We start from the raw sequence: 18,196 nt of genomic DNA, 5'->3' as shown, positions 1-18,196 counted from the left end.
CAGAAGGAGAATGGGACAGGCATGCTGTGAAAGACCAATTTTACTTGTAAAATCCTCTGGACACGGTGCTAATGAAAACATCATTTATTAATTTGGGGTGGAATTACAATAAGTCACGTGCATTTCCTCACGTTCATAGGAGGCTTATATGCAACTGCGGCGTTTAGCTAGCGCGAGCAGAATACATCAGTCTCTATGCAAAGCAAAAAGGGACTGTAATAGTCTTTTTTTTTTTTTTCCCCAAGAAAGCTTCCTCACACAGGAAGGAGGTAATCCTGTGTGACAAAACAAAGGTAGGAAGTGCTTAAGCACAAATCTGCCAGTTCAAAACCTCGCAGTTTTCTCCCCAGGCAGGGATCTACCTCTTACCCCTATTTGGGTCTTTCTAGCGCTCTTACACTGAGAAGTCATTCGAGGAGACAGCTTCTCCTAGGACCAGCAGTAAGCATCTTCTAAGAGGCCTCAAAGCACAGGTGCAGACACTGCTGAGACTAGGGGACATGGGTACACAGCCCACATACCTCCTTGCCCGCCGATGCCTACCACAAACCTCCCTGCCCACAAGGTGAGCAGGCGCTCAGTGTTCACAGGGCTACAGACCCCTCTCGCTGTACGAAGACCCAACGTGTATATAAAACTGGATCTGGGGAGGCAGGAGGGTAGAGGGCTATAGTCACTCAGTCAAGAGAACCCTCAAGATTGCTTTAACATTAGTGTTGCTGGAGCAGGGCTTCCCATGTTTGAGGGGGTTTGCTTTGTTTTTGTCTTGGACTCATGAACCCCTTTAGGAAATTTTAGGGATTTACAGATAGTCAGTTTGCAATTGTGAGATAATATGATGAGGAACTGACATATGAAAAATGCTGTATTTTGTGTGATTATGATTAAATATTGCATTTAAATACTGCACTTAAATTGAATCCATAATAAATTCGTAACATAAACAGGCAAATGTTTACCTTCTCCCATGCAACAAACGGTGCTCACTATTTAATGTACCCTTCATATGAAGTCCATTCCCTTTAATGTGCATCCAAGGTTCTCCACAGTCCGGTCTGGGTTTTCACCTCAGAAGCGGCATCTCTCACTCCTCCACCCACCCTGCCCCAAGCTGTTGTGGCCTGCTCAGTGTGCCGGCCAGCTTCTCACTCCTGAGATTCTTTGTTTCCTCTCTTTCCCGGCACACCTCCTCCCAGTCTCTGTCTTACAGCATCAATACCGCTTTAGGTCCGGCCACTTGTTCACATGGCTGACTCTCTCTATTACCTACTAGACAATGAGATCCTTGGCGGAAGGGACTCAAGCTTAATGCCTAGAACAGTTGCCAGCACACAGTAAGTATTCATAAGATGTTTGACCAAACAAATGAACAGATGAGATTAATAATTAAGCATTTGTATTGCATTCATCTAACACCTGCTATGCACTGTATACTCCACTTCAGCATCCAAAGACTATCTCAACCTTAATTTTCCTAACTGTGGGGCAAAACCTCTATAGCAACCTGTATCAAAATATTTCTCTGGCAAAATGAGACAGCCCCTTTTGGCTGTCTGGAAAAACAGGGATGATCTAAGAGGAACGGAGGTATGTACATCAACACCTGGGAGAATGCTCTTCTGAAGCACACACCTTAAAGGCAGGATGGAAAACCTGGTCATGGAGTTGGCGGTGAGGGTTATCTTTTTTTATAAGGAGGGAACAGGAGCCCAAAGACCGTTCCTACTGTGTTTCGTACGATAGGTACGCACTGTGTCTTACGTCTCATCTGCCCCCGCCTGCCCACCCCCGCCCCCCCCCCCCGCCCCCGGCAGGAAGTTCTCACTATGCTTGTTCTGCAGATCAGGAAACACAAAGGCTATCACAAGCGGCCCTGCTTACACGGTCAGCCCTGCTGGAAACACACAGATCACCTACTTCTTTCTGATCAAGTTGAAGGGAGGATTTTATTAAGTCTCGGAGTGCAGTCAGCTGTTTCTTTTCTTCATCCTGGGTCTGTTTTATCTATGAGAGAAAAACAGTTCTTCTATCACTTATCTCTTATACATTTATGAGCAGAGTTTAATTCATCCAAATGTATACTACTCATCAAACAATTCAATTATACAATTTCCTTATTAAAGTCCTTCACACGGTCTCATTTTTGATATGAGAGGCACAATTTTCTCATCTTCTTAAAGTACCAGTGAGTTTTGAAATTAGTGAATAATGCAACATGCTTTCTTATTAAATAATACATCTAGGCTAGACAATTAGTTCTGAAGGACTATTTTAAACAAAGGTTAAGAAATAACATTGAGTTATTTGCTTCTGGTATTTCAAAGGGTGGCAGTGGGAAATATCAGTATCACGATGTGACTGAATGGGCCAGAAGACAATCCTAAGAATGACCAGAATCCCAAGAGCTAATGCATATATGAAAGTTTACAAAGTTTACATGAAGGGAAGGGATTGGTGCTGCTTTTCTTAATCACTTGGAACTTAACTGCAACCTGAACCATGTTAACTTTTCAAAGAAAAATCAGAAAAGTTCTATTAGAATACAAGGTATCATGTGTAACTCTAAAACCTTATTTGAACACGTGTATCAATAGTTACACTCCTAAAATATATACTTTTAATATTATTCACTGCCAAGCGGTTCATGAAGAACAAACTTGAGATTTCTACATATGCAATTAGTTTTTTTCTCAAAAAAGTTTTCCTCTTGATTTTCCTATTCTAAAAGCAAAACCTAGATAGTAGGGGAAAAAAGGAGAGGAAATATAAAACAAACAAGCAAGCACAAAAAAAAAAATTCATAAACCTGCTTACTCAGAGACAGTCACTTAATTTTTTTCCTTCCAGGATAAAAATTTCCTTCTGCAACTGCTGACCAAAGGGCACTCATATGTGATGCTATTGAACCCAGCACGGAGAGCCATTCAGAACCAATGGCTATCCATCTACTCCCTGCCCTGCTCCACCTATGTCCCAGAAACTACTCTGGAATATCTGACAAGTGATGATGTTTCTGAGTTAAACCAGAAAAACAAAACAAAACAAACCACAAAAAAACATTTACTGGCCCTACATTTATGCTGACACATCACTTCACCTTGTCTTCTTTTTTCTTTAATGCTCTTCTAATACAGATTTCAGATTTACTGATATTTATCTATAAAAGCAAGTTAAAGTGCAGGTATTTTGTGAAGAACTTACATTATATAAATCAGCAGCCAGTTTTTCAATGTACTGTTTCAATTTATCAGCTGTCTTCAAGCCATCTTGAAAGAAACTACAATGGAAAACATCAGAGATTTATCAGCAGTGTGAAAAGAGAAATGAACCATAATTACCTGAAAAATCTGAAAATTTTCATAGATACGTATTTACTCTCTACCCAGGTATCTATATGAAACACTTATAAAACTAATTTCAGTATTTTATAGAGAGGTACCAATAAACAAACTACAGGCACAATTTGACATGTGCTAGCAGGTGTCACACGGACACTGCAGATAACAGCTGCATCCCCAACCCACTGAGTCATACACAGAACAATTCTTCCTGGTTGTGCCACATGTGAATTTGAAAGAGACAGAGAGACACGTTTGCCAGTGGAATATCATGAAGTCCGACTGGACACTAAGGAGAGAAATAAAGGCCGGAGGACAGTCAGCAAGGGTTCTTCCAGTTTCCAAAAGATCCCTGGGTCCCTACACACTTGAAACACAGGATGCTGAATCAGTGGTACGGATGACGGATTCGGAAAGTGCTCTCCTACCACACATGTTAAGAAGGGGGTCTCATCTCACCCTGAACTGGCAACAAGCACTGACATCTGCTGAGCGACCATCACCTGACGCCTCATTTCATCTACACCCTCACAGCAACCCAAATGAGCGGGTAAGCACCTCAAGTCTCTCCTCCATCCCGAAGGAGGAGCTGATGCCCAGAGTGAGGGTGGAACCTGCCCAAGCTGCTGATGCAACTAGTAAGTGGCAGAACTGGGGTCAGGTCCAGGTGCCGACACCCCGGCTCTCACTACCAAGCGACACGATTTCCTGTCTGAGCGCTTCCACTCAGAAGCCCCGTTTGTGTCCATGTTCAGAATGCCCTCCACCCTGCTGGAAGCTTCTTTAATCTCCGCGGCAGATTATTTCTTAATGCACGCTACCTGCGCTGCTCTCTCCCCAGAAAAGGAGGAGGTCCTTGAGGATGAGGACGGTCTCTGATCCCCACATCATAACGGGCCCAGCACAGAGCAGCAGATGCTCGCTTAGAGGTAAGAATGAAGCACGACTAAGAGTTCTGAGGGCACGCTGTGGGATCCATGTATATCTTTCCAGCTTAATATGTACACTCAATGGTAACAATACATCCTGGTCAGAACTGGCCTTCAAAGTGATTAGTGAAATTCTACAAGTTCCAAAGTTTTTTTAATTTTTTTTTTTTTTTTTAATTTACTTATTTTTGGCTGTGCTGCGTCTTTGTTGCTGCGCGTGGGCTTTCTCTAGTTGTGGCGAACGGGGGCTACTCTTTGTTGCGGTGCGCAGGCTTCTCATTGCGGTGGCTTCTCTTGTTGTGGAGCACGGGCTCTAGGCACACGGGCTTCAGTAATTGTAGCTCGCAGGCTCTAGAGTGCAGGCTCAGTAGTTGTGGCGCACGGGCTTAGTCGCTCTGCGCATGTGGGATCTTCCCGGACCAGGGAACGAACCCGTGTCCCCTGCATTGGCAGGCGGACTCTCATCCACTGCGCCACCTGGGAAGCCCCCCAAAGTTTTTTAAGGTTCACATCTTTAGCGGAGAACCCTCACTGAAATAAGGGTTTCATGTAATCGAGCTACATGTAAATTCTCATCTACTAACATTCAGGTTTTCATCACTGCCTTTAGGGATGAAAGTTGAACTTCTTGGTACAGAACTGAATAACTTCTATGTTCTGGACCCTGAATATCTTTCTGGTTTTTATCTCCTACCATTTTCCCCTTAAAAACTCTGGCCTCCCGCCATGCTCCATTATTTCCAGTTGCTCCCCCAGCCTTCGCATATGCTGTTCCCTTTGCCTGAAATGCCCTTCCCCACTATTACGTGCCTACCAAACTCTCTCATTCTATCCTGGCTCAGCTCAGCTGCTACGTCCCCAGGTGGCTTTCCCCAGCCTTTCCAGTCAAGGGGATGGCATCTTTGAGTACTTGCTCATGCCCAGGCCTAAGTGGCAACCCTAGAGCAGCTGACAATGTTCTGCACAAAGCAGATCATCCAAAAGCATTAACCTGAACCAGCATCTTCTACATCCAGGAAGGAGTGTCTGCCAAGGACACAGAAGCATGGCTAAAACGTTAACCACAGCAAAACTAATTTTAATCTCTGATACTGCACTTAATTTCTGGAGAAAGGGCTTGAAAGTAGAACACTTGATGGATGCTGTCAGGACTTCTTACAACAGGAAAAGCAAGGGCACTGGGATGAGATGATGACGGCCTAGGCTGTGCTCTGGGACTTACCAGCTACGGGACGCTGGCAAGTCACTAAACTTCTGCCCATGTTACTGGTATTAAATGGGATGAATAATACAGATAAGACACACAAAATGACTCAGCAAGGTGCTGGGCAGTTAGGATGTGCTCAGTAAATGCTGCTTTTCTTCCCTGGAGCCGCAGAGGTTTACCATGGAAGGAGTTACTTCTTTCTCAGAGGGATACAGATTCTTCGAAGGTATTTTTATAAAGGTGTTTCATTTTCACTTTCAACATGAAGGGAATTTAATCATCACGTTAAAAAAAAAAAGGTGAGTTTAAACGAGAATGCTCTAGATCTGTGTTTTCCAATACAGTGCTTGCCACTAGCCACATGCAGCTAATTTAGTTAAAATTAAGTAAATTTAAAATTCAGTTCATGAAGTCTCACCAGCCACATTTCACGTGCTCAGTAGCCAAGCGTGGCTGGTGGGTACCATGTGACACAACAAAGAATATCAACATTTCCGTCATTTCAGGAAGTCCTATTGGACAGTGCTGCTTGACATCAAGAATAAGCAAACAGATCTGAACAGCATGAAAGGCATGTTACAAAACATACATTTGAGGGCTTCCCTGGTGGCGCAGTGGTTGAGAATCTGCCTGCCAATGCAGGGGACACGGGTTCGAGCCCTGGTCTGGGAAGATCCCACATGCCGCGGAGCAACTAGACCCATGAGCCACAACTACCGAGCCTGCGCGTCTGGAGCCTGTGCTCCGCAACAAGAGAGGCCGCGACAGTGAGAGGCCCGCGCACCACGATGAACAGTGGCCCCCGCTCGCCGCAACTAGAGAAAGCCCTCGCACAGAAACGAAGACCCAACACAGCCAAAAATAAATAATAAAATAAATAAATAAATAAAAAATTTAAAACATACATTTGATGGAGAAAGAGGGCACTGTTTTAGTTTGAGATGGTGTTGATAAAAATGCGAAGTTCTCTACAGCAGTGCAAGCAAACTGGAAGGGGGGCAAATTCCTAACAATTAAAAGGCTGAAGAAAGACCCAAAAAGTTGATTTGCCTATAGTTAAATTCTTCCAAACATTACAAGAAAACTCAGTGCAATGAGGAATTATTTTAATCTATGGTATGATCCATTTTTGTAAACAAAACAAATCATGTATGTAAATCCAGTAATCTTCTGAGTGAGATTATGGTTTTTTCTCCTCCCCTCTTTTTCATTAACTCCATTTTCTAAATATTTTCTAAAAAAAGATCATATGTTGCTCAGGCAGGACAAAATTTAAAAATCAACACTTAGCCTGGGAGGACAAGGCTGAGTGGAGCCCCTCTTAGATGGTGATTTTAGGGCCAATGTCTAGCGTTGGGTGGGAATCAGGAGCAGGGCTGGGGGACTGCAGGGCAACAACACACCCGCCAGTCCTTAGTGACACCACAAAGGCCAACAGGCTGCCAACCACACCGTCCCTCTGGGGAGCCCCTGGCCCCCACCCATGCTTGATTCTCCCACTACCGGCCGGCCGGGACTCAAAGCCACAACCTTCCACTGAGGGTGCCCGCTTCTCTGTTCCCTTCCTCCCTCTCTTTGGGCTGGTTCTGGTTCAGTGGAAGTGCGTGGGCTTAGGAGTCAAAAGCATACCGTATTTTGGCTCTAAACCTGACTGTCTGTATAACCTCGGGCAGGTCGTTGACCTTGTCTGACCACAGGCATGCTTATCTCCAAATGTGGACATTTTCTAGCTTCCAGGGGCATCAGATGAGCTACCACAAATAAAAGTGTTCTGTTCATTGAAAAGGGAAGCACAGGTGTCAGCTCTGATGACTTATGACTCAACCTGAACGCGGATGCTTTGCCGACGGAAGGGGAAATTACCTCATGACATCCCACTTGTCCCTTGGCCAATTTCTCCATAAATTACTGAAATAATTTGGAAAGCAGGCGATGATGCAGTAATAATAATGACAGCTAGCATGTAATTGAGTATTTACTCTGTGCCAGTCACTCAACATGATGCCTACCTAATTCATGGAATACCCCTTTTTTTAAAGGTCTCATGATAATCTAACAAAAAGAGATAATTATTATTATTAACCTGTAAGACAGATAAGGAAAACAGGCCCAAAGAGGTCAAGTGGGTTGTCTAGGGTCATCTAGTCACTGAGTGCAGAGCTGGGATTTGAGTATAAGTTTTCCGATCTCTGGAGCAAAGGTAATTAAAAAACAAGACTGATCTGGGTCCAAATCCTGGCTCTCCCACTGAATAAATGCATAATCTCTGGAGCCCTGCACCGCAGTGTCCTTATACAGGAAATGGAGAGAATCGCATGGACCTTGGAGAGTTCTTGTGAGCACTGGATGTTTTTAAAATGCCAGGCACAGAGAAGCAGCTCAATACATGCCGGCCACTGACCAGCGAAACGGGCTTCATCGTTTCTCTCACCTTAGGGACACAGCAGGACTGGTTCACTTTTTAAAGAAGCAGCTTGAAAGAAATATGACCATATTTTAATGACATTGGGTGCCAGAAAAAGATAAGCTGCCAACGGATGGGCGGAGTGACCCTCACATTTACACTGACGAGCTGGAACACACCTCCCAGCTGCAGAAAGCAAGCTCAGGAGTGTCTGACACTGTCACCCACCATCCGGCAGGACACATCCTCCTTAGAACAAACAAGAACCTTCTCCATCCTGAGAGAGTTGCTACGTCCTTCACTTCCTTCTTAAGTCACTCTAAGCAATGACGGGGAAGGAAAACACTATATTCGTCCTGCTATTAATTTAAAAGAAAGAGAGATCAGAAAGTCTCCCTGATACCCCTTTATCACATGTTCTGCTTGGCTTAGGAAGAGGTATTACTTGGCCAAAAGCTGAAAGATTCAAAGAGCATTATATTATTTTCAAAAGAAGTTAGGGGGCTTCCCGGTGGCGCAGTGGTTAAGAATCCGCCTGCCAATGCATGGGACACGAGTTTGAGCCCTGGTCCAGGAAGATCTCACATGCCACAGAGCAACTAAGCCCATGCGCCACAACTACTGAGCCTGCGCTCTAGAGCCCGTGAGCCACAACTACTGAGCCCATGAGCCGCAACTACTGAAGCCCGCGTGCCTAGAGCCGGTGCTCCACAAGAGAAGCCACCGCAATGAGAAGGCCGCGCACCGCAACAAAGTGTAGCCCCCACTCGCCGCAACTAGAGAAAGCCCGTGCGCAGCAACGAAGACACAACACAGCCAAAAATAAATAAATAAATAAATAAATAAAATTTAAAAAAAAAAAAAAGAAGTTAGGATGCCCTGGAACAGCAGAGAGTATGGTTTCATAAAACAAATCAAACTATAAAGCAAAATTTTAAAAAAGTAACCTCTTAACAATTCAACCATCAACCCCTTATGAAAACCTGATTTCCACGCTTCAGGCTTGGACTAAGTCAGGCACTGACTTCCAGCTGTCTAGGTAACAGAGACATTTTCTCCCAGATCCATTCTGTGTATGTCCTGTGGTATTTAAGAAACTTGAACACACAAGGGTAGTGTAAGTACTAATTAAGAATCTAAGAATCTTTGTTTTGTTCTGTTGTTTTTTTCATTAAAAAAAAAAAAGACAAAATTCATGTAACATAAAATTCACCATTTTAAAGTGTACAGTTCAGTAGTTTTTAGTCTATGCACTGTGTTGTGCAACCACTATCTAATTCCAGGACATTTCCACCAGACCAAAAAGATATATTGTGCCCGTTAGCAGTGACTCCTAATTTTGCTCTTCTTCTATCTGCCAGCAAACAACAATCTGCTTTCAGTCTCAAAGGACTTGCCTCTTCTGGACATTCACTTAAATGAAATCATACCGTATGTAATCTTTTGCTCTGGCTCCTTTCACTTAGAAAAACTTTTTTTAAAAAACTGAAGTATAGTTGATTTACAATACTGTGTTAACTTTCACATGTACAGCAAAGTGATTCAGTTATACATATACATATAAAATCTTTTTCAGATTCTTTTCCATTATGGGTTATTACAACACATTGAATATAGTTCCCTGTGTTATACGATAAATCACTGTTGTTTGGAATAATGTTTTAAATGCTCATCCACGTTGTAGTGTGTATCAATGATTCACTCCCTTTTTTTTTTTTTAATATCCTTATTGGAGTATAATTGCTTTACAATGTTGTGTTAGTTTCTGCTGTACAACAAAGTGAATCAGCTATATGTATACATATATCCCCATATCCCCTCCCTCTTGAGCCTCCCTCTCACCCTCCCTATCCCACCCCTCTAGGTGGTCACAAAGCATCGAGCTGATCTCCCTGTGCTATGCAGCCGCTTCCCACTAGCTAGCTATTTTACATTTGGTAGTGTATATATGTCAATGCCACTCTCTCACTCTGTCCCAGCTTACCCTTCCCCTGCTGTGTCCTCAAGTCCATTCTCTGCGTCTGCGTCTTTATTCCTGCCCTGCCACTAGGTTCATCAGTACCGTTTTTTTAGCTTTCATGTATGCGCATTAGCACACGGTATTTATTTTTCTCTTTCTGACTTACTTCAGTCTCTATGACAGACTCTAGGTCCATCCACCTCATTATAAGTAACTCAGTTTCGTTCCTTTTTATGGCTGAGTAATATTCCATTGTATATATGTGCCACATCTTCTTTATCCCTTCATCTGTCGATGGACATTTAGGTTGCTTCCATGTCCCAGCTATTGTAAATAGTGCTGCAATGAACACTGGGGTGTACGTATCGTTTTCAAGTACAGTTTTCTCAGGGTATATGCCCAGTAGTGGGATTGCTGGGTCATATGGTAGTTCTATTTTTAGTGTTTTAAGCAACCTCCATACTGTTCACCATAGTGGCTATATCAATTTACATTCCCACCAACAATGCAGGAGGGTTCCCTTTTCTCCACGCCCTCTCCAGCATTTACTGTTTGTAGATTTTTTGATGATGGCCATTCTGACCCGTGTGAGGTGATACTTCATTGTGGTTTTGATCTGCATTTCTCTAATGATTAGTGATGTTGAGCGTCTTTTCATGTGTTTGTTGGCAATCTGTATGTCTACTTTGGAGAAAAGTCTATTTAGGTCTTCTGCCCATTTTTGGATTGGGTTGTTTTTTGATATTGAGCTGCATGAACTGCTTGTATATTCTGGAGATTAAACCTTTGTCACTTGCTTCATTTGCAAATATTTTCTCCCATTCTGAGGGTTGTCTTTTCGTCTTGTTTGTGGTTTCCGCTTCATTCCCTTTTATGGCTACACAATATTTTGTTTCTCCATTCATCAGTTGATGGATATTTGGGTGTTTCCACATTTTGGCTATTGTAGATAATGCTGCTATAAGCATTCACAAACACATTTTTATTAAACACTTGTTTTCAATTATCTTGGGTATACACCTAGGAGTGGAACTGCTAGGACACATAACTCTACATTTAAACTTTTTGAGGAACTGACAGACTGTTTTCCAAAGTAGACGCCCCCCCCGTTTACATTTCTACAGCAATGTACTGAGAGTTCCAATTTCTCCACTTTTCCATCAAGACTTATTTTCTGTTATGTTACCGTTTTGTTTTTTCATGGTAACAGCTTCATTACATTGTCGGCTGTTTTTTCTTTTCTTCTCTTGGAACAGCTCCCTGGGTGTTCCAGTAACCCTGCAAGCCCCTCTTGGTGTCTCAGCTAAGAGCGCCTGTCTCAGTTCTGCCTGGAAACACAGCACGTACTGGCTGCCACTGCTGAGATCCCCTAGGGTACAGCTGACTCTCCTGGGGGCTCAGTGAGGCTGTCCTCCTACATCTGACGTGGACGTCCACCTCTGGAACGTGCTGCCCTGTAGCCCATCTCAGGAGTAAGCACTCCCTGGCTCACTCCATCGTGCCACTGGCCTCGCCACTCCGCCACTGCTGTTTTTAATTACGGTCTTCCTAGTGGGTGTGATGTGGCATTACACTTTGGTTTTGATTTGCACTTCCCTAACGACTAATGATGCGGAGTGTTTAATCGTGGGCTTTCTGGCCATTTGTATATCTTTTGGGGAGAAATGGCTATTTGAATTCTTTGCCCGTTTTTAAATTGAGTTGTTTATCTCTTTGTTGTTGAGCTGTAAGAGTTCTTTACATATTCTGGACACTACACCCTTATCAGATAAATGATTTGCAAATATTTTCTCCCCTTCTGTGGGTTGTCTTCTCACTTGCTTAACAGTGTCCTTTCACTCACAGAAGATTTTACCTTCGAAGCCCATTTTCTTGTTTTCCTTGGTTTCTTGTGTTTTGTCTGTTTTGACACATATTTATTGAGCATCTTTTAAATGAATAACTGTGACTTTGGGCAGGTTACTGATCTTTTCTGAGATACAATTTCCTGGTTGCTCCTGATAAATGCTAGCTGTTATTATCTGTAAGATGAAGGATGGTAAAGTAATGTTTGCAAGTGCTCTCAAGTCTGCAGACCATAATGATACTCACACCAAGTGGTAAAGGAGTGGGTGAGCAGTAGAATAATGTGTTTGTTCTGAAAGCAGCATGTTACTGACAATGTTCATGTTTGAAAATGAGGAGTAACTGGTGTGGGTGAGCTGAAACGGGTGACAAAAGCTCTTCTTTTCTGCGCCCTTTATTTTTCCGCTGTAGCAGCTGTATCCCCGCTGAGGTACTACGAGTACACGAGAGATTACTGGAGCAAATTCATTCTTGAGCTCCACCTGACTACTATGTATTGAAAATCATTTTGGGAACTGGAATAAGTTCTCAGAATATGAAATTTCTCTTTTTAAATCTAAGTAGAGGATGCTTTACAGGTCCACTACACATCTCTAAAGAGTTTGCAGAGACTGACTGAAGTAGGAAAGAATAAGAGCAGTCCTTAAAAGAAAGGTACACTGGTTTCTCGCTGTGATGGCATCCTTGTGGCTCCACCTGGGGCAGCTGGGGTTGAATTACATTATAACCCAGTTCTACTACTGGATGTCTTTGAGTCTCTCTCCCTGCAAGGAAGTTCTCAGCGTGTAGGGTTTCCTTCTGCTGATCTTTCTCTGCCCTAGGGTAGACGCTTCTACCAGATTCCAGTGCCCAAATGCCAGCCATCCTCCAAGTCCAATTCCAAGTGCCACAACCTCCTTTAAGGAGCCCTCTGTAGTCTCCGTGGCCAGAAGTCTCTCCTTCTCTTGATGCCCCGTGTTATCACTTTCCAGCCCCATTATGATTATTGATGGACCTGACTTACTTCCTGTACTAGACAGTTAACTCCAATGGGCAGAAGCCTTGTTTTACCTCTGAACCCCAGAACCTAGAAAAGTACCTGGCCTCTGTTAAGAGAGTAATAAATATTTGTGGAAAGGGAAAAAGCCAAGAATCAAGGGAGGATGCTCTTCTTTTCACCTTTACCAACAAAGGCTAATATATCTCTAGTTTACAAAACATCTTATTTTTTGGAAAACTCATGTTTGTGTAGGTTAAATCCTCCTCTATGACTTAGAGATTTTGAAATCAAAAGAGATTTCTAAAATCAGGTGAAATCAGACTTGCTGCTCAAGTGTTGTAGTAATTGAGAAGACAAAGAGATTCACTTATTTCTGTAAAAGTTTCAAAGAATGATCTGTTTCTAGGAAAACTGAAACTGATGAAAGATGAAAAATTCCACCCTAAACTAAAATCAGGGACCACCACCACACATTTCAAAGTTTCATAAGCATCCTGTTATACTACAAAGGCAAAGGTTAGTCCAGGTCTTCAGTATGAGGCTTCTACAGGCAAAATTATAAATGTGAAACTATTTCTACTTCACTATAATTACTTTTATACATATCTGAAAGTTTTATACAAGGCGGAATTTACTTTGGAAAGAGGAAAAAAGTAAAATCAAATTTATGTAAATAACAAGTTGATCATTAAAAGTTTGATCTTTCTGAAGAGAAACAATCCTGTGTAATAAAATATGTGAATGAATGATTTTTAGTGCCACTTAGAACCATCCCAGCAGCAAACAGGCACAATGCAGCAGGCACTGGCTGAGGCAGTCCCTATGCATTATCTCACTTAATTCTCACATCTTCACAAAACCCAAGGTGGGTCTACTATGAACCTTAACCCCACCTGACAGATGAGGATACTGAGATTTAGAGACGCACCTGACAAAGGTCACACAGTTACCCAGCTGCAGAGCCAGGATTTGAACTCGTCTATCTGCCTGACTCAAGCCTGGTGCTTTCCCCATCACATTAATGCTAGCCCCCTTGAATGTTTCCATTCACCATGAAGATCCTCCTAGATACAACATTATCAAAAAGAATAAGAGAGATGACCAAAGGAAATTATAAATTTTAACTTTTTGGAGAGTAAGCATTTTACCTAGTCCTAATGACCTTTACAGTATTCTACTTATAAATAACTATGAGAGCTGTCTGGACCACTTTGGAAAGTCCTTGCACTCTATTCTCTGTAACTTCCACTGATTCAATACAGACTTGAATGGTAACTGGCACATTTTCAGACAAAAATTCTACAATAAAACCAATGAAAGCTAACCCAGTAAGTGAGCAAGAAGTAAAATAAGCAAATGTGGTACCACAGAATGTCAAACATAATAAAAAGGTAGCCCTGCAACATAAGCAAAAATGGTGCCGGTGTAGAACAATGGATGTCTCTCAAAATATACCAGCAACTCCACAGGAAACCAAGTATAAATACCAAGTATTGCTAATGTCCAAAGTATTTAATTTCACTTAATTTGGATGATGAAAAAAACAAAACAAAAACAATCCCAAGTAGGAATATGTGGTACAAATGACCCAATAATAGGTAAAATGCCAAGTAAGCGGGCGAGGGAGTTCCTAGAAAGGCCTCTAGTGACAGTCAAGTGCATTTGTGACAACAGCTCCACAGGCTGTCAAGGCCAAAGTTAGCATTTGTAAGACAGCATTTAGAGGAGCCAAACAGTAATTTGAGTTAATGATTTATAGAAAATGCTGAAGATGGAAGACAAAACCATTTCTTATCATTTGGCCGTGGAAGGTCATTATACAACTATATACAGGGACCAAATGAAGACCAGAAAGGAAAGAATTAAGAAAACCAACGAAGTGAACGGGACCTTACTTGGGCTAATAATCATGACTGCAATAGTCCACTTACTTGCACTGTGCGTGATAATACTTTATCAGATTCTGCAGCAGATCCACACCCTTTTTGGTCTTGATTTCATTAACTTTAATGAGATACTGCGGAAATAAAACAGAATTGTGCGTTGATCAGATTACCGGTCGTGAATCAGTGTGAGTTACTGAGGCTCAGCTGCTGCCAGACAGTGTGAGCTTAATTTAGGGAATGCTGATTTGACACAGTCACAAGTGTACCAAGCAAACTGATCAGCGTGTTAGCATTTTATAGATGCTTAAGATTAGTTTACTAGACAAGCGGAAATCAAGCACAGCAAAACATTCTGGAATAATTGATTTTCTCCCCCCAGTGTGCAGTGGATCTCAAACTCATAGTTCACGTGGTCAAAACCTGAAAGACGGATTGAAAGACAAATGGCATTCTCTTTAAGGGATATGCTTGTAAGATACTGAAACTTCCAGGCCAAAGAGGTGAATTGGAAGGTACTTTTGCTACTAAAAAGTGAAAGAAAAAAAAAAAAAATGCATTATTAGTTTATGCGCTGAACACTACTGGCTCTGATTTTTACAACTGGCCAAGATTTTCTGTTGATATTGTTTGTTTCTTGTTCACTTGTTTTACTGCGTGGAAGTGTTCATGAACAGACAAGTTCAAGGAGCCAAAGGCTAATAATGTGGGGCGGGGGGGTGGGTGGTGAAATAAAGAAAAAAAAATTAGGGAAGAAAAAGTTGAAACTGAGAAAATTCTATCCCCTTTAATATCTTCTGAAAACTGCAACTCAGCATCAGAATGGGTTGGTCTCTAGGTCAAGGAATGCCAATGGGAACCCCGTTTGAGAACCACTGCTCTAAGTCTAAGGCAACATGCTTTTTGTTGCATTTTTTTTTTCATGAGCTCAGACTTTAATCACTACTTCAAGTTTTCATTCAAACTTGGACACATGGTTAAAAAAAACAACAACATGCTGTACATCTGTACCAGTAAAACTTAATATTCACCAGTGTTACCCCCTCACCAAAATTGTTTTTCCACACTCACTCACAAGCAATAGTAAAGTTCTCACCAAAGAATCCTGTTTTGGCTTAAAGAGCCCCATAGGACCCAGGCTCAAAATATGAGACAACAGTGAAACGGCGGATCCCAAAAGGCTTGGAGAAAAGTGGAGATTAGAGTCCTTGAGAAACAGTCCCCTCCTCTAATCATCAAACACAGCCTGCATTTAAGCATAAAGACTGCTGACTAGCAGGAAGGATGACAGTTAATCAAATTCTAGGCAAAGGGCTGAAAAGTCTGCTCTTACTTCGCACATTTGGAGCTGAAAGAGGCGCCTCTCCTTCTCCATTTCTTCCGCGATCTCAGCTCCGGTGATCTCCGTGCGGATCATCCCGTGCTGTTTGGCGTGCTCCCTTTTCTCCTTCTCAATTTTTGTACTGTGATGAAAGCAGGTGCCATCATTAAAAACAAAAACACCACACTCCTGTCTTTCCTTTAATGGGAGCCACTTGATTATTTCCTAATTACCAGAGTTGGGAGGCAGGAACTCTTAAATGGATATAGCATCGATCAGAAGTGAAAATCTAAGTTCCAAGAGAACCAACACATTGCATGGATCTTCACCAAGGAGACGTCCTACATTTTAACTCTGATCTCACTCATGAATGGATTCATATAAATTCTCTTATATTCTGGTGGGCATCAAGTACTTTTGACAGTTTACTTTTTCTAGAGTAAGGCACCTTACGATGAAAAAGAATCGGAAGGTTGGAGGCCTGAGGCGTATCTTGATTATCAATAGCCTGAGACTTAAGAGTTAATTCAAGACAAAGTATATAACAGGTCTTTGTAGGCATGCATGTAAATTATCGTCAAAAGTCATTGCCAATGTTTCTCTAAACTTAGGCTGTTTTCATACCCCAGTAACGTTTTAATCATTCAACCACCCGGCACTGGATTGTACAAAATAAGGATTTAGAAGAAATCCTAATCTATAATTTGGAACGCTGTGAAAATGTTCTTCAGTTGGGAGGCAACCAGGGAAATAAGAGGGAGGGACCACATTAAACCTATGGTACCCGAGGCTAATGCTTGGCTATGACAGATGATACTTCGGTATTAACACCAGGGATCACAGCCCTTTTTCTGAAAATCCATTTAATTTGAAAGCAGACTTCTAATTTCAGAAAGAGCCTATAATTTCTAGTTGTGAGAGCAAAGACTGATTTAGCCTTCAAGTCTTCTTTTAAACTGTGGGGTAGGATATCAAACCCCAAAGAAAGCCAATATCCTTGTCTACATACAAACACAGTGGAAAATCAAGCCATCAACCCAACGGAAAACCTACAAACCTGGCTGGGATTCACTGTAATACCCTCATGCCATACCTAAGCAACTCTTTTCATCACACCACCTTGGAGGTTAAATGGGTGTGAAGGCAGGGATTTTACCAGAAGGAGAATAAACCTCAGCTCTCTCTCCCCTGGTGTGGGTGGGAAGAAAGCAGGAAGCTACAGACTCTTGAGAAGAAACATGACGGGCGGGTATAACTTAGTCCTGAATTTGTTTTTCTTTGGCTTGTGTTTTCACTCTGCTGTTATTGCTGCCTACGGAAATGCTTTTATTCTCTCATGTTTGTACTTATCCAAGTTTATAGCTAAGACTTCTATTAAATGTTTTTAAATACACTTCTCCTCCCACCCCACTCCACAGCCTGGTTACAAATGCCTCAGAGCAATAATCACAAAGGGATGTGGTAGGACCGGTACTGCACGAGGATGAGCCAGGCCCACGACAAGACCTCACGTGCGGCCTCCCCCTCATCCCGCACGATAACCCCAGCATGCAGGCCTCTGACTGCAGTCACGCCACACGGCTCTGGCTCTGGGGTTACACAGACCGGAGGGGACACCAGCCCGACATTTATTAGCCTTAGGACCTTCTGCAGGCCCCTCAGCCTTTCTAAGCTTCAGTTTCCTAAGCCATACACAGACAATGCAAGGTGCACACTGAGAGGGTTGCTGTGAGGAGGTCATGCATGTAAAGTATTTTGCACAGGCCCTGGTGGGCAGACAGATGTCACAAACACTGGGTGTTATTTGTATTGCCCAGTTGCCATGCTATCGTGAAATGTGTAAATGGTCTACAGATACGTGCTAACTATAATGAAAGAAAAGCTGCAACAGTGACAGACCTACAACTTGACAGTTAGTATCAGCCACGGATGCCCAAATACCCGGCAGTGAAAGTACATGTCGCTGCAGACACCGAGCATGGGACGTGTCAGCACTTCTGATCAGGTCAGCACACCCAGCCTCTCAGCCCGTACGAGGATGGACTCAACAGTGCTTTGTCCCAAAGCTATTAGTTCAGGGCTCTGTCCTTCTTGTAGTTATTCTTTTTCTTAGAATACTCACAACCAATAAACCAAGCAACCAAACAAAAAAACACTTACAACTTTGTCTCATAATCTTTCCAAGCTTTGTCAAATGGCTTCTTGAGATCCTTAAAAAAGAGAAAAAAAAACTGAGGTTGAAAGTACTCTTGCTTAAAGGTGTATAATCTTCCAGTAACATCTTAGCAGAAATGCTCTCCTTTATAGGACACTCGAAACTTCACACAGGA

At 42.4% G+C, this 18,196-nt stretch overlaps 1 protein-coding gene and 1 pseudogene across 4 annotated transcripts in view; both read right to left on the bottom strand.

Moving 5' to 3' along the window:
* ASAP1 (ArfGAP with SH3 domain, ankyrin repeat and PH domain 1) overlaps positions 1–18,196 on the bottom strand; it is a 350,653-nt gene that overhangs the window by 76,885 nt on the left and 255,572 nt on the right. For all 4 annotated transcript variants that reach the window (XM_036830057.1, XM_036830056.1, XM_036830054.1 and 1 more), the window contains 5 exons: positions 18,027–18,076; positions 15,879–16,008; positions 14,594–14,679; positions 3,202–3,277; positions 1,918–2,004 (listed from right to left, as the gene is read on the bottom strand). In XM_036830057.1, coding sequence (XP_036685952.1) covers positions 1,918–2,004; positions 3,202–3,277; positions 14,594–14,679; positions 15,879–16,008; positions 18,027–18,076 — 429 coding nt within the window. The remainder of the gene's footprint in view (positions 1–1,917; positions 2,005–3,201; positions 3,278–14,593; positions 14,680–15,878; positions 16,009–18,026; positions 18,077–18,196) is intronic.
* On the bottom strand, positions 10,999–11,335 carry LOC118883427 (annotated as a pseudogene).

Source organism: Balaenoptera musculus, chromosome 17 (assembly GCF_009873245.2).
Source record: "Balaenoptera musculus isolate JJ_BM4_2016_0621 chromosome 17, mBalMus1.pri.v3, whole genome shotgun sequence".
Taxonomy (NCBI): Eukaryota; Metazoa; Chordata; class Mammalia; order Artiodactyla; family Balaenopteridae; genus Balaenoptera; species Balaenoptera musculus.
Note: the sequence above shows the minus strand (reverse complement) of the source record. Positions and strands in the feature narration are given on the sequence as shown.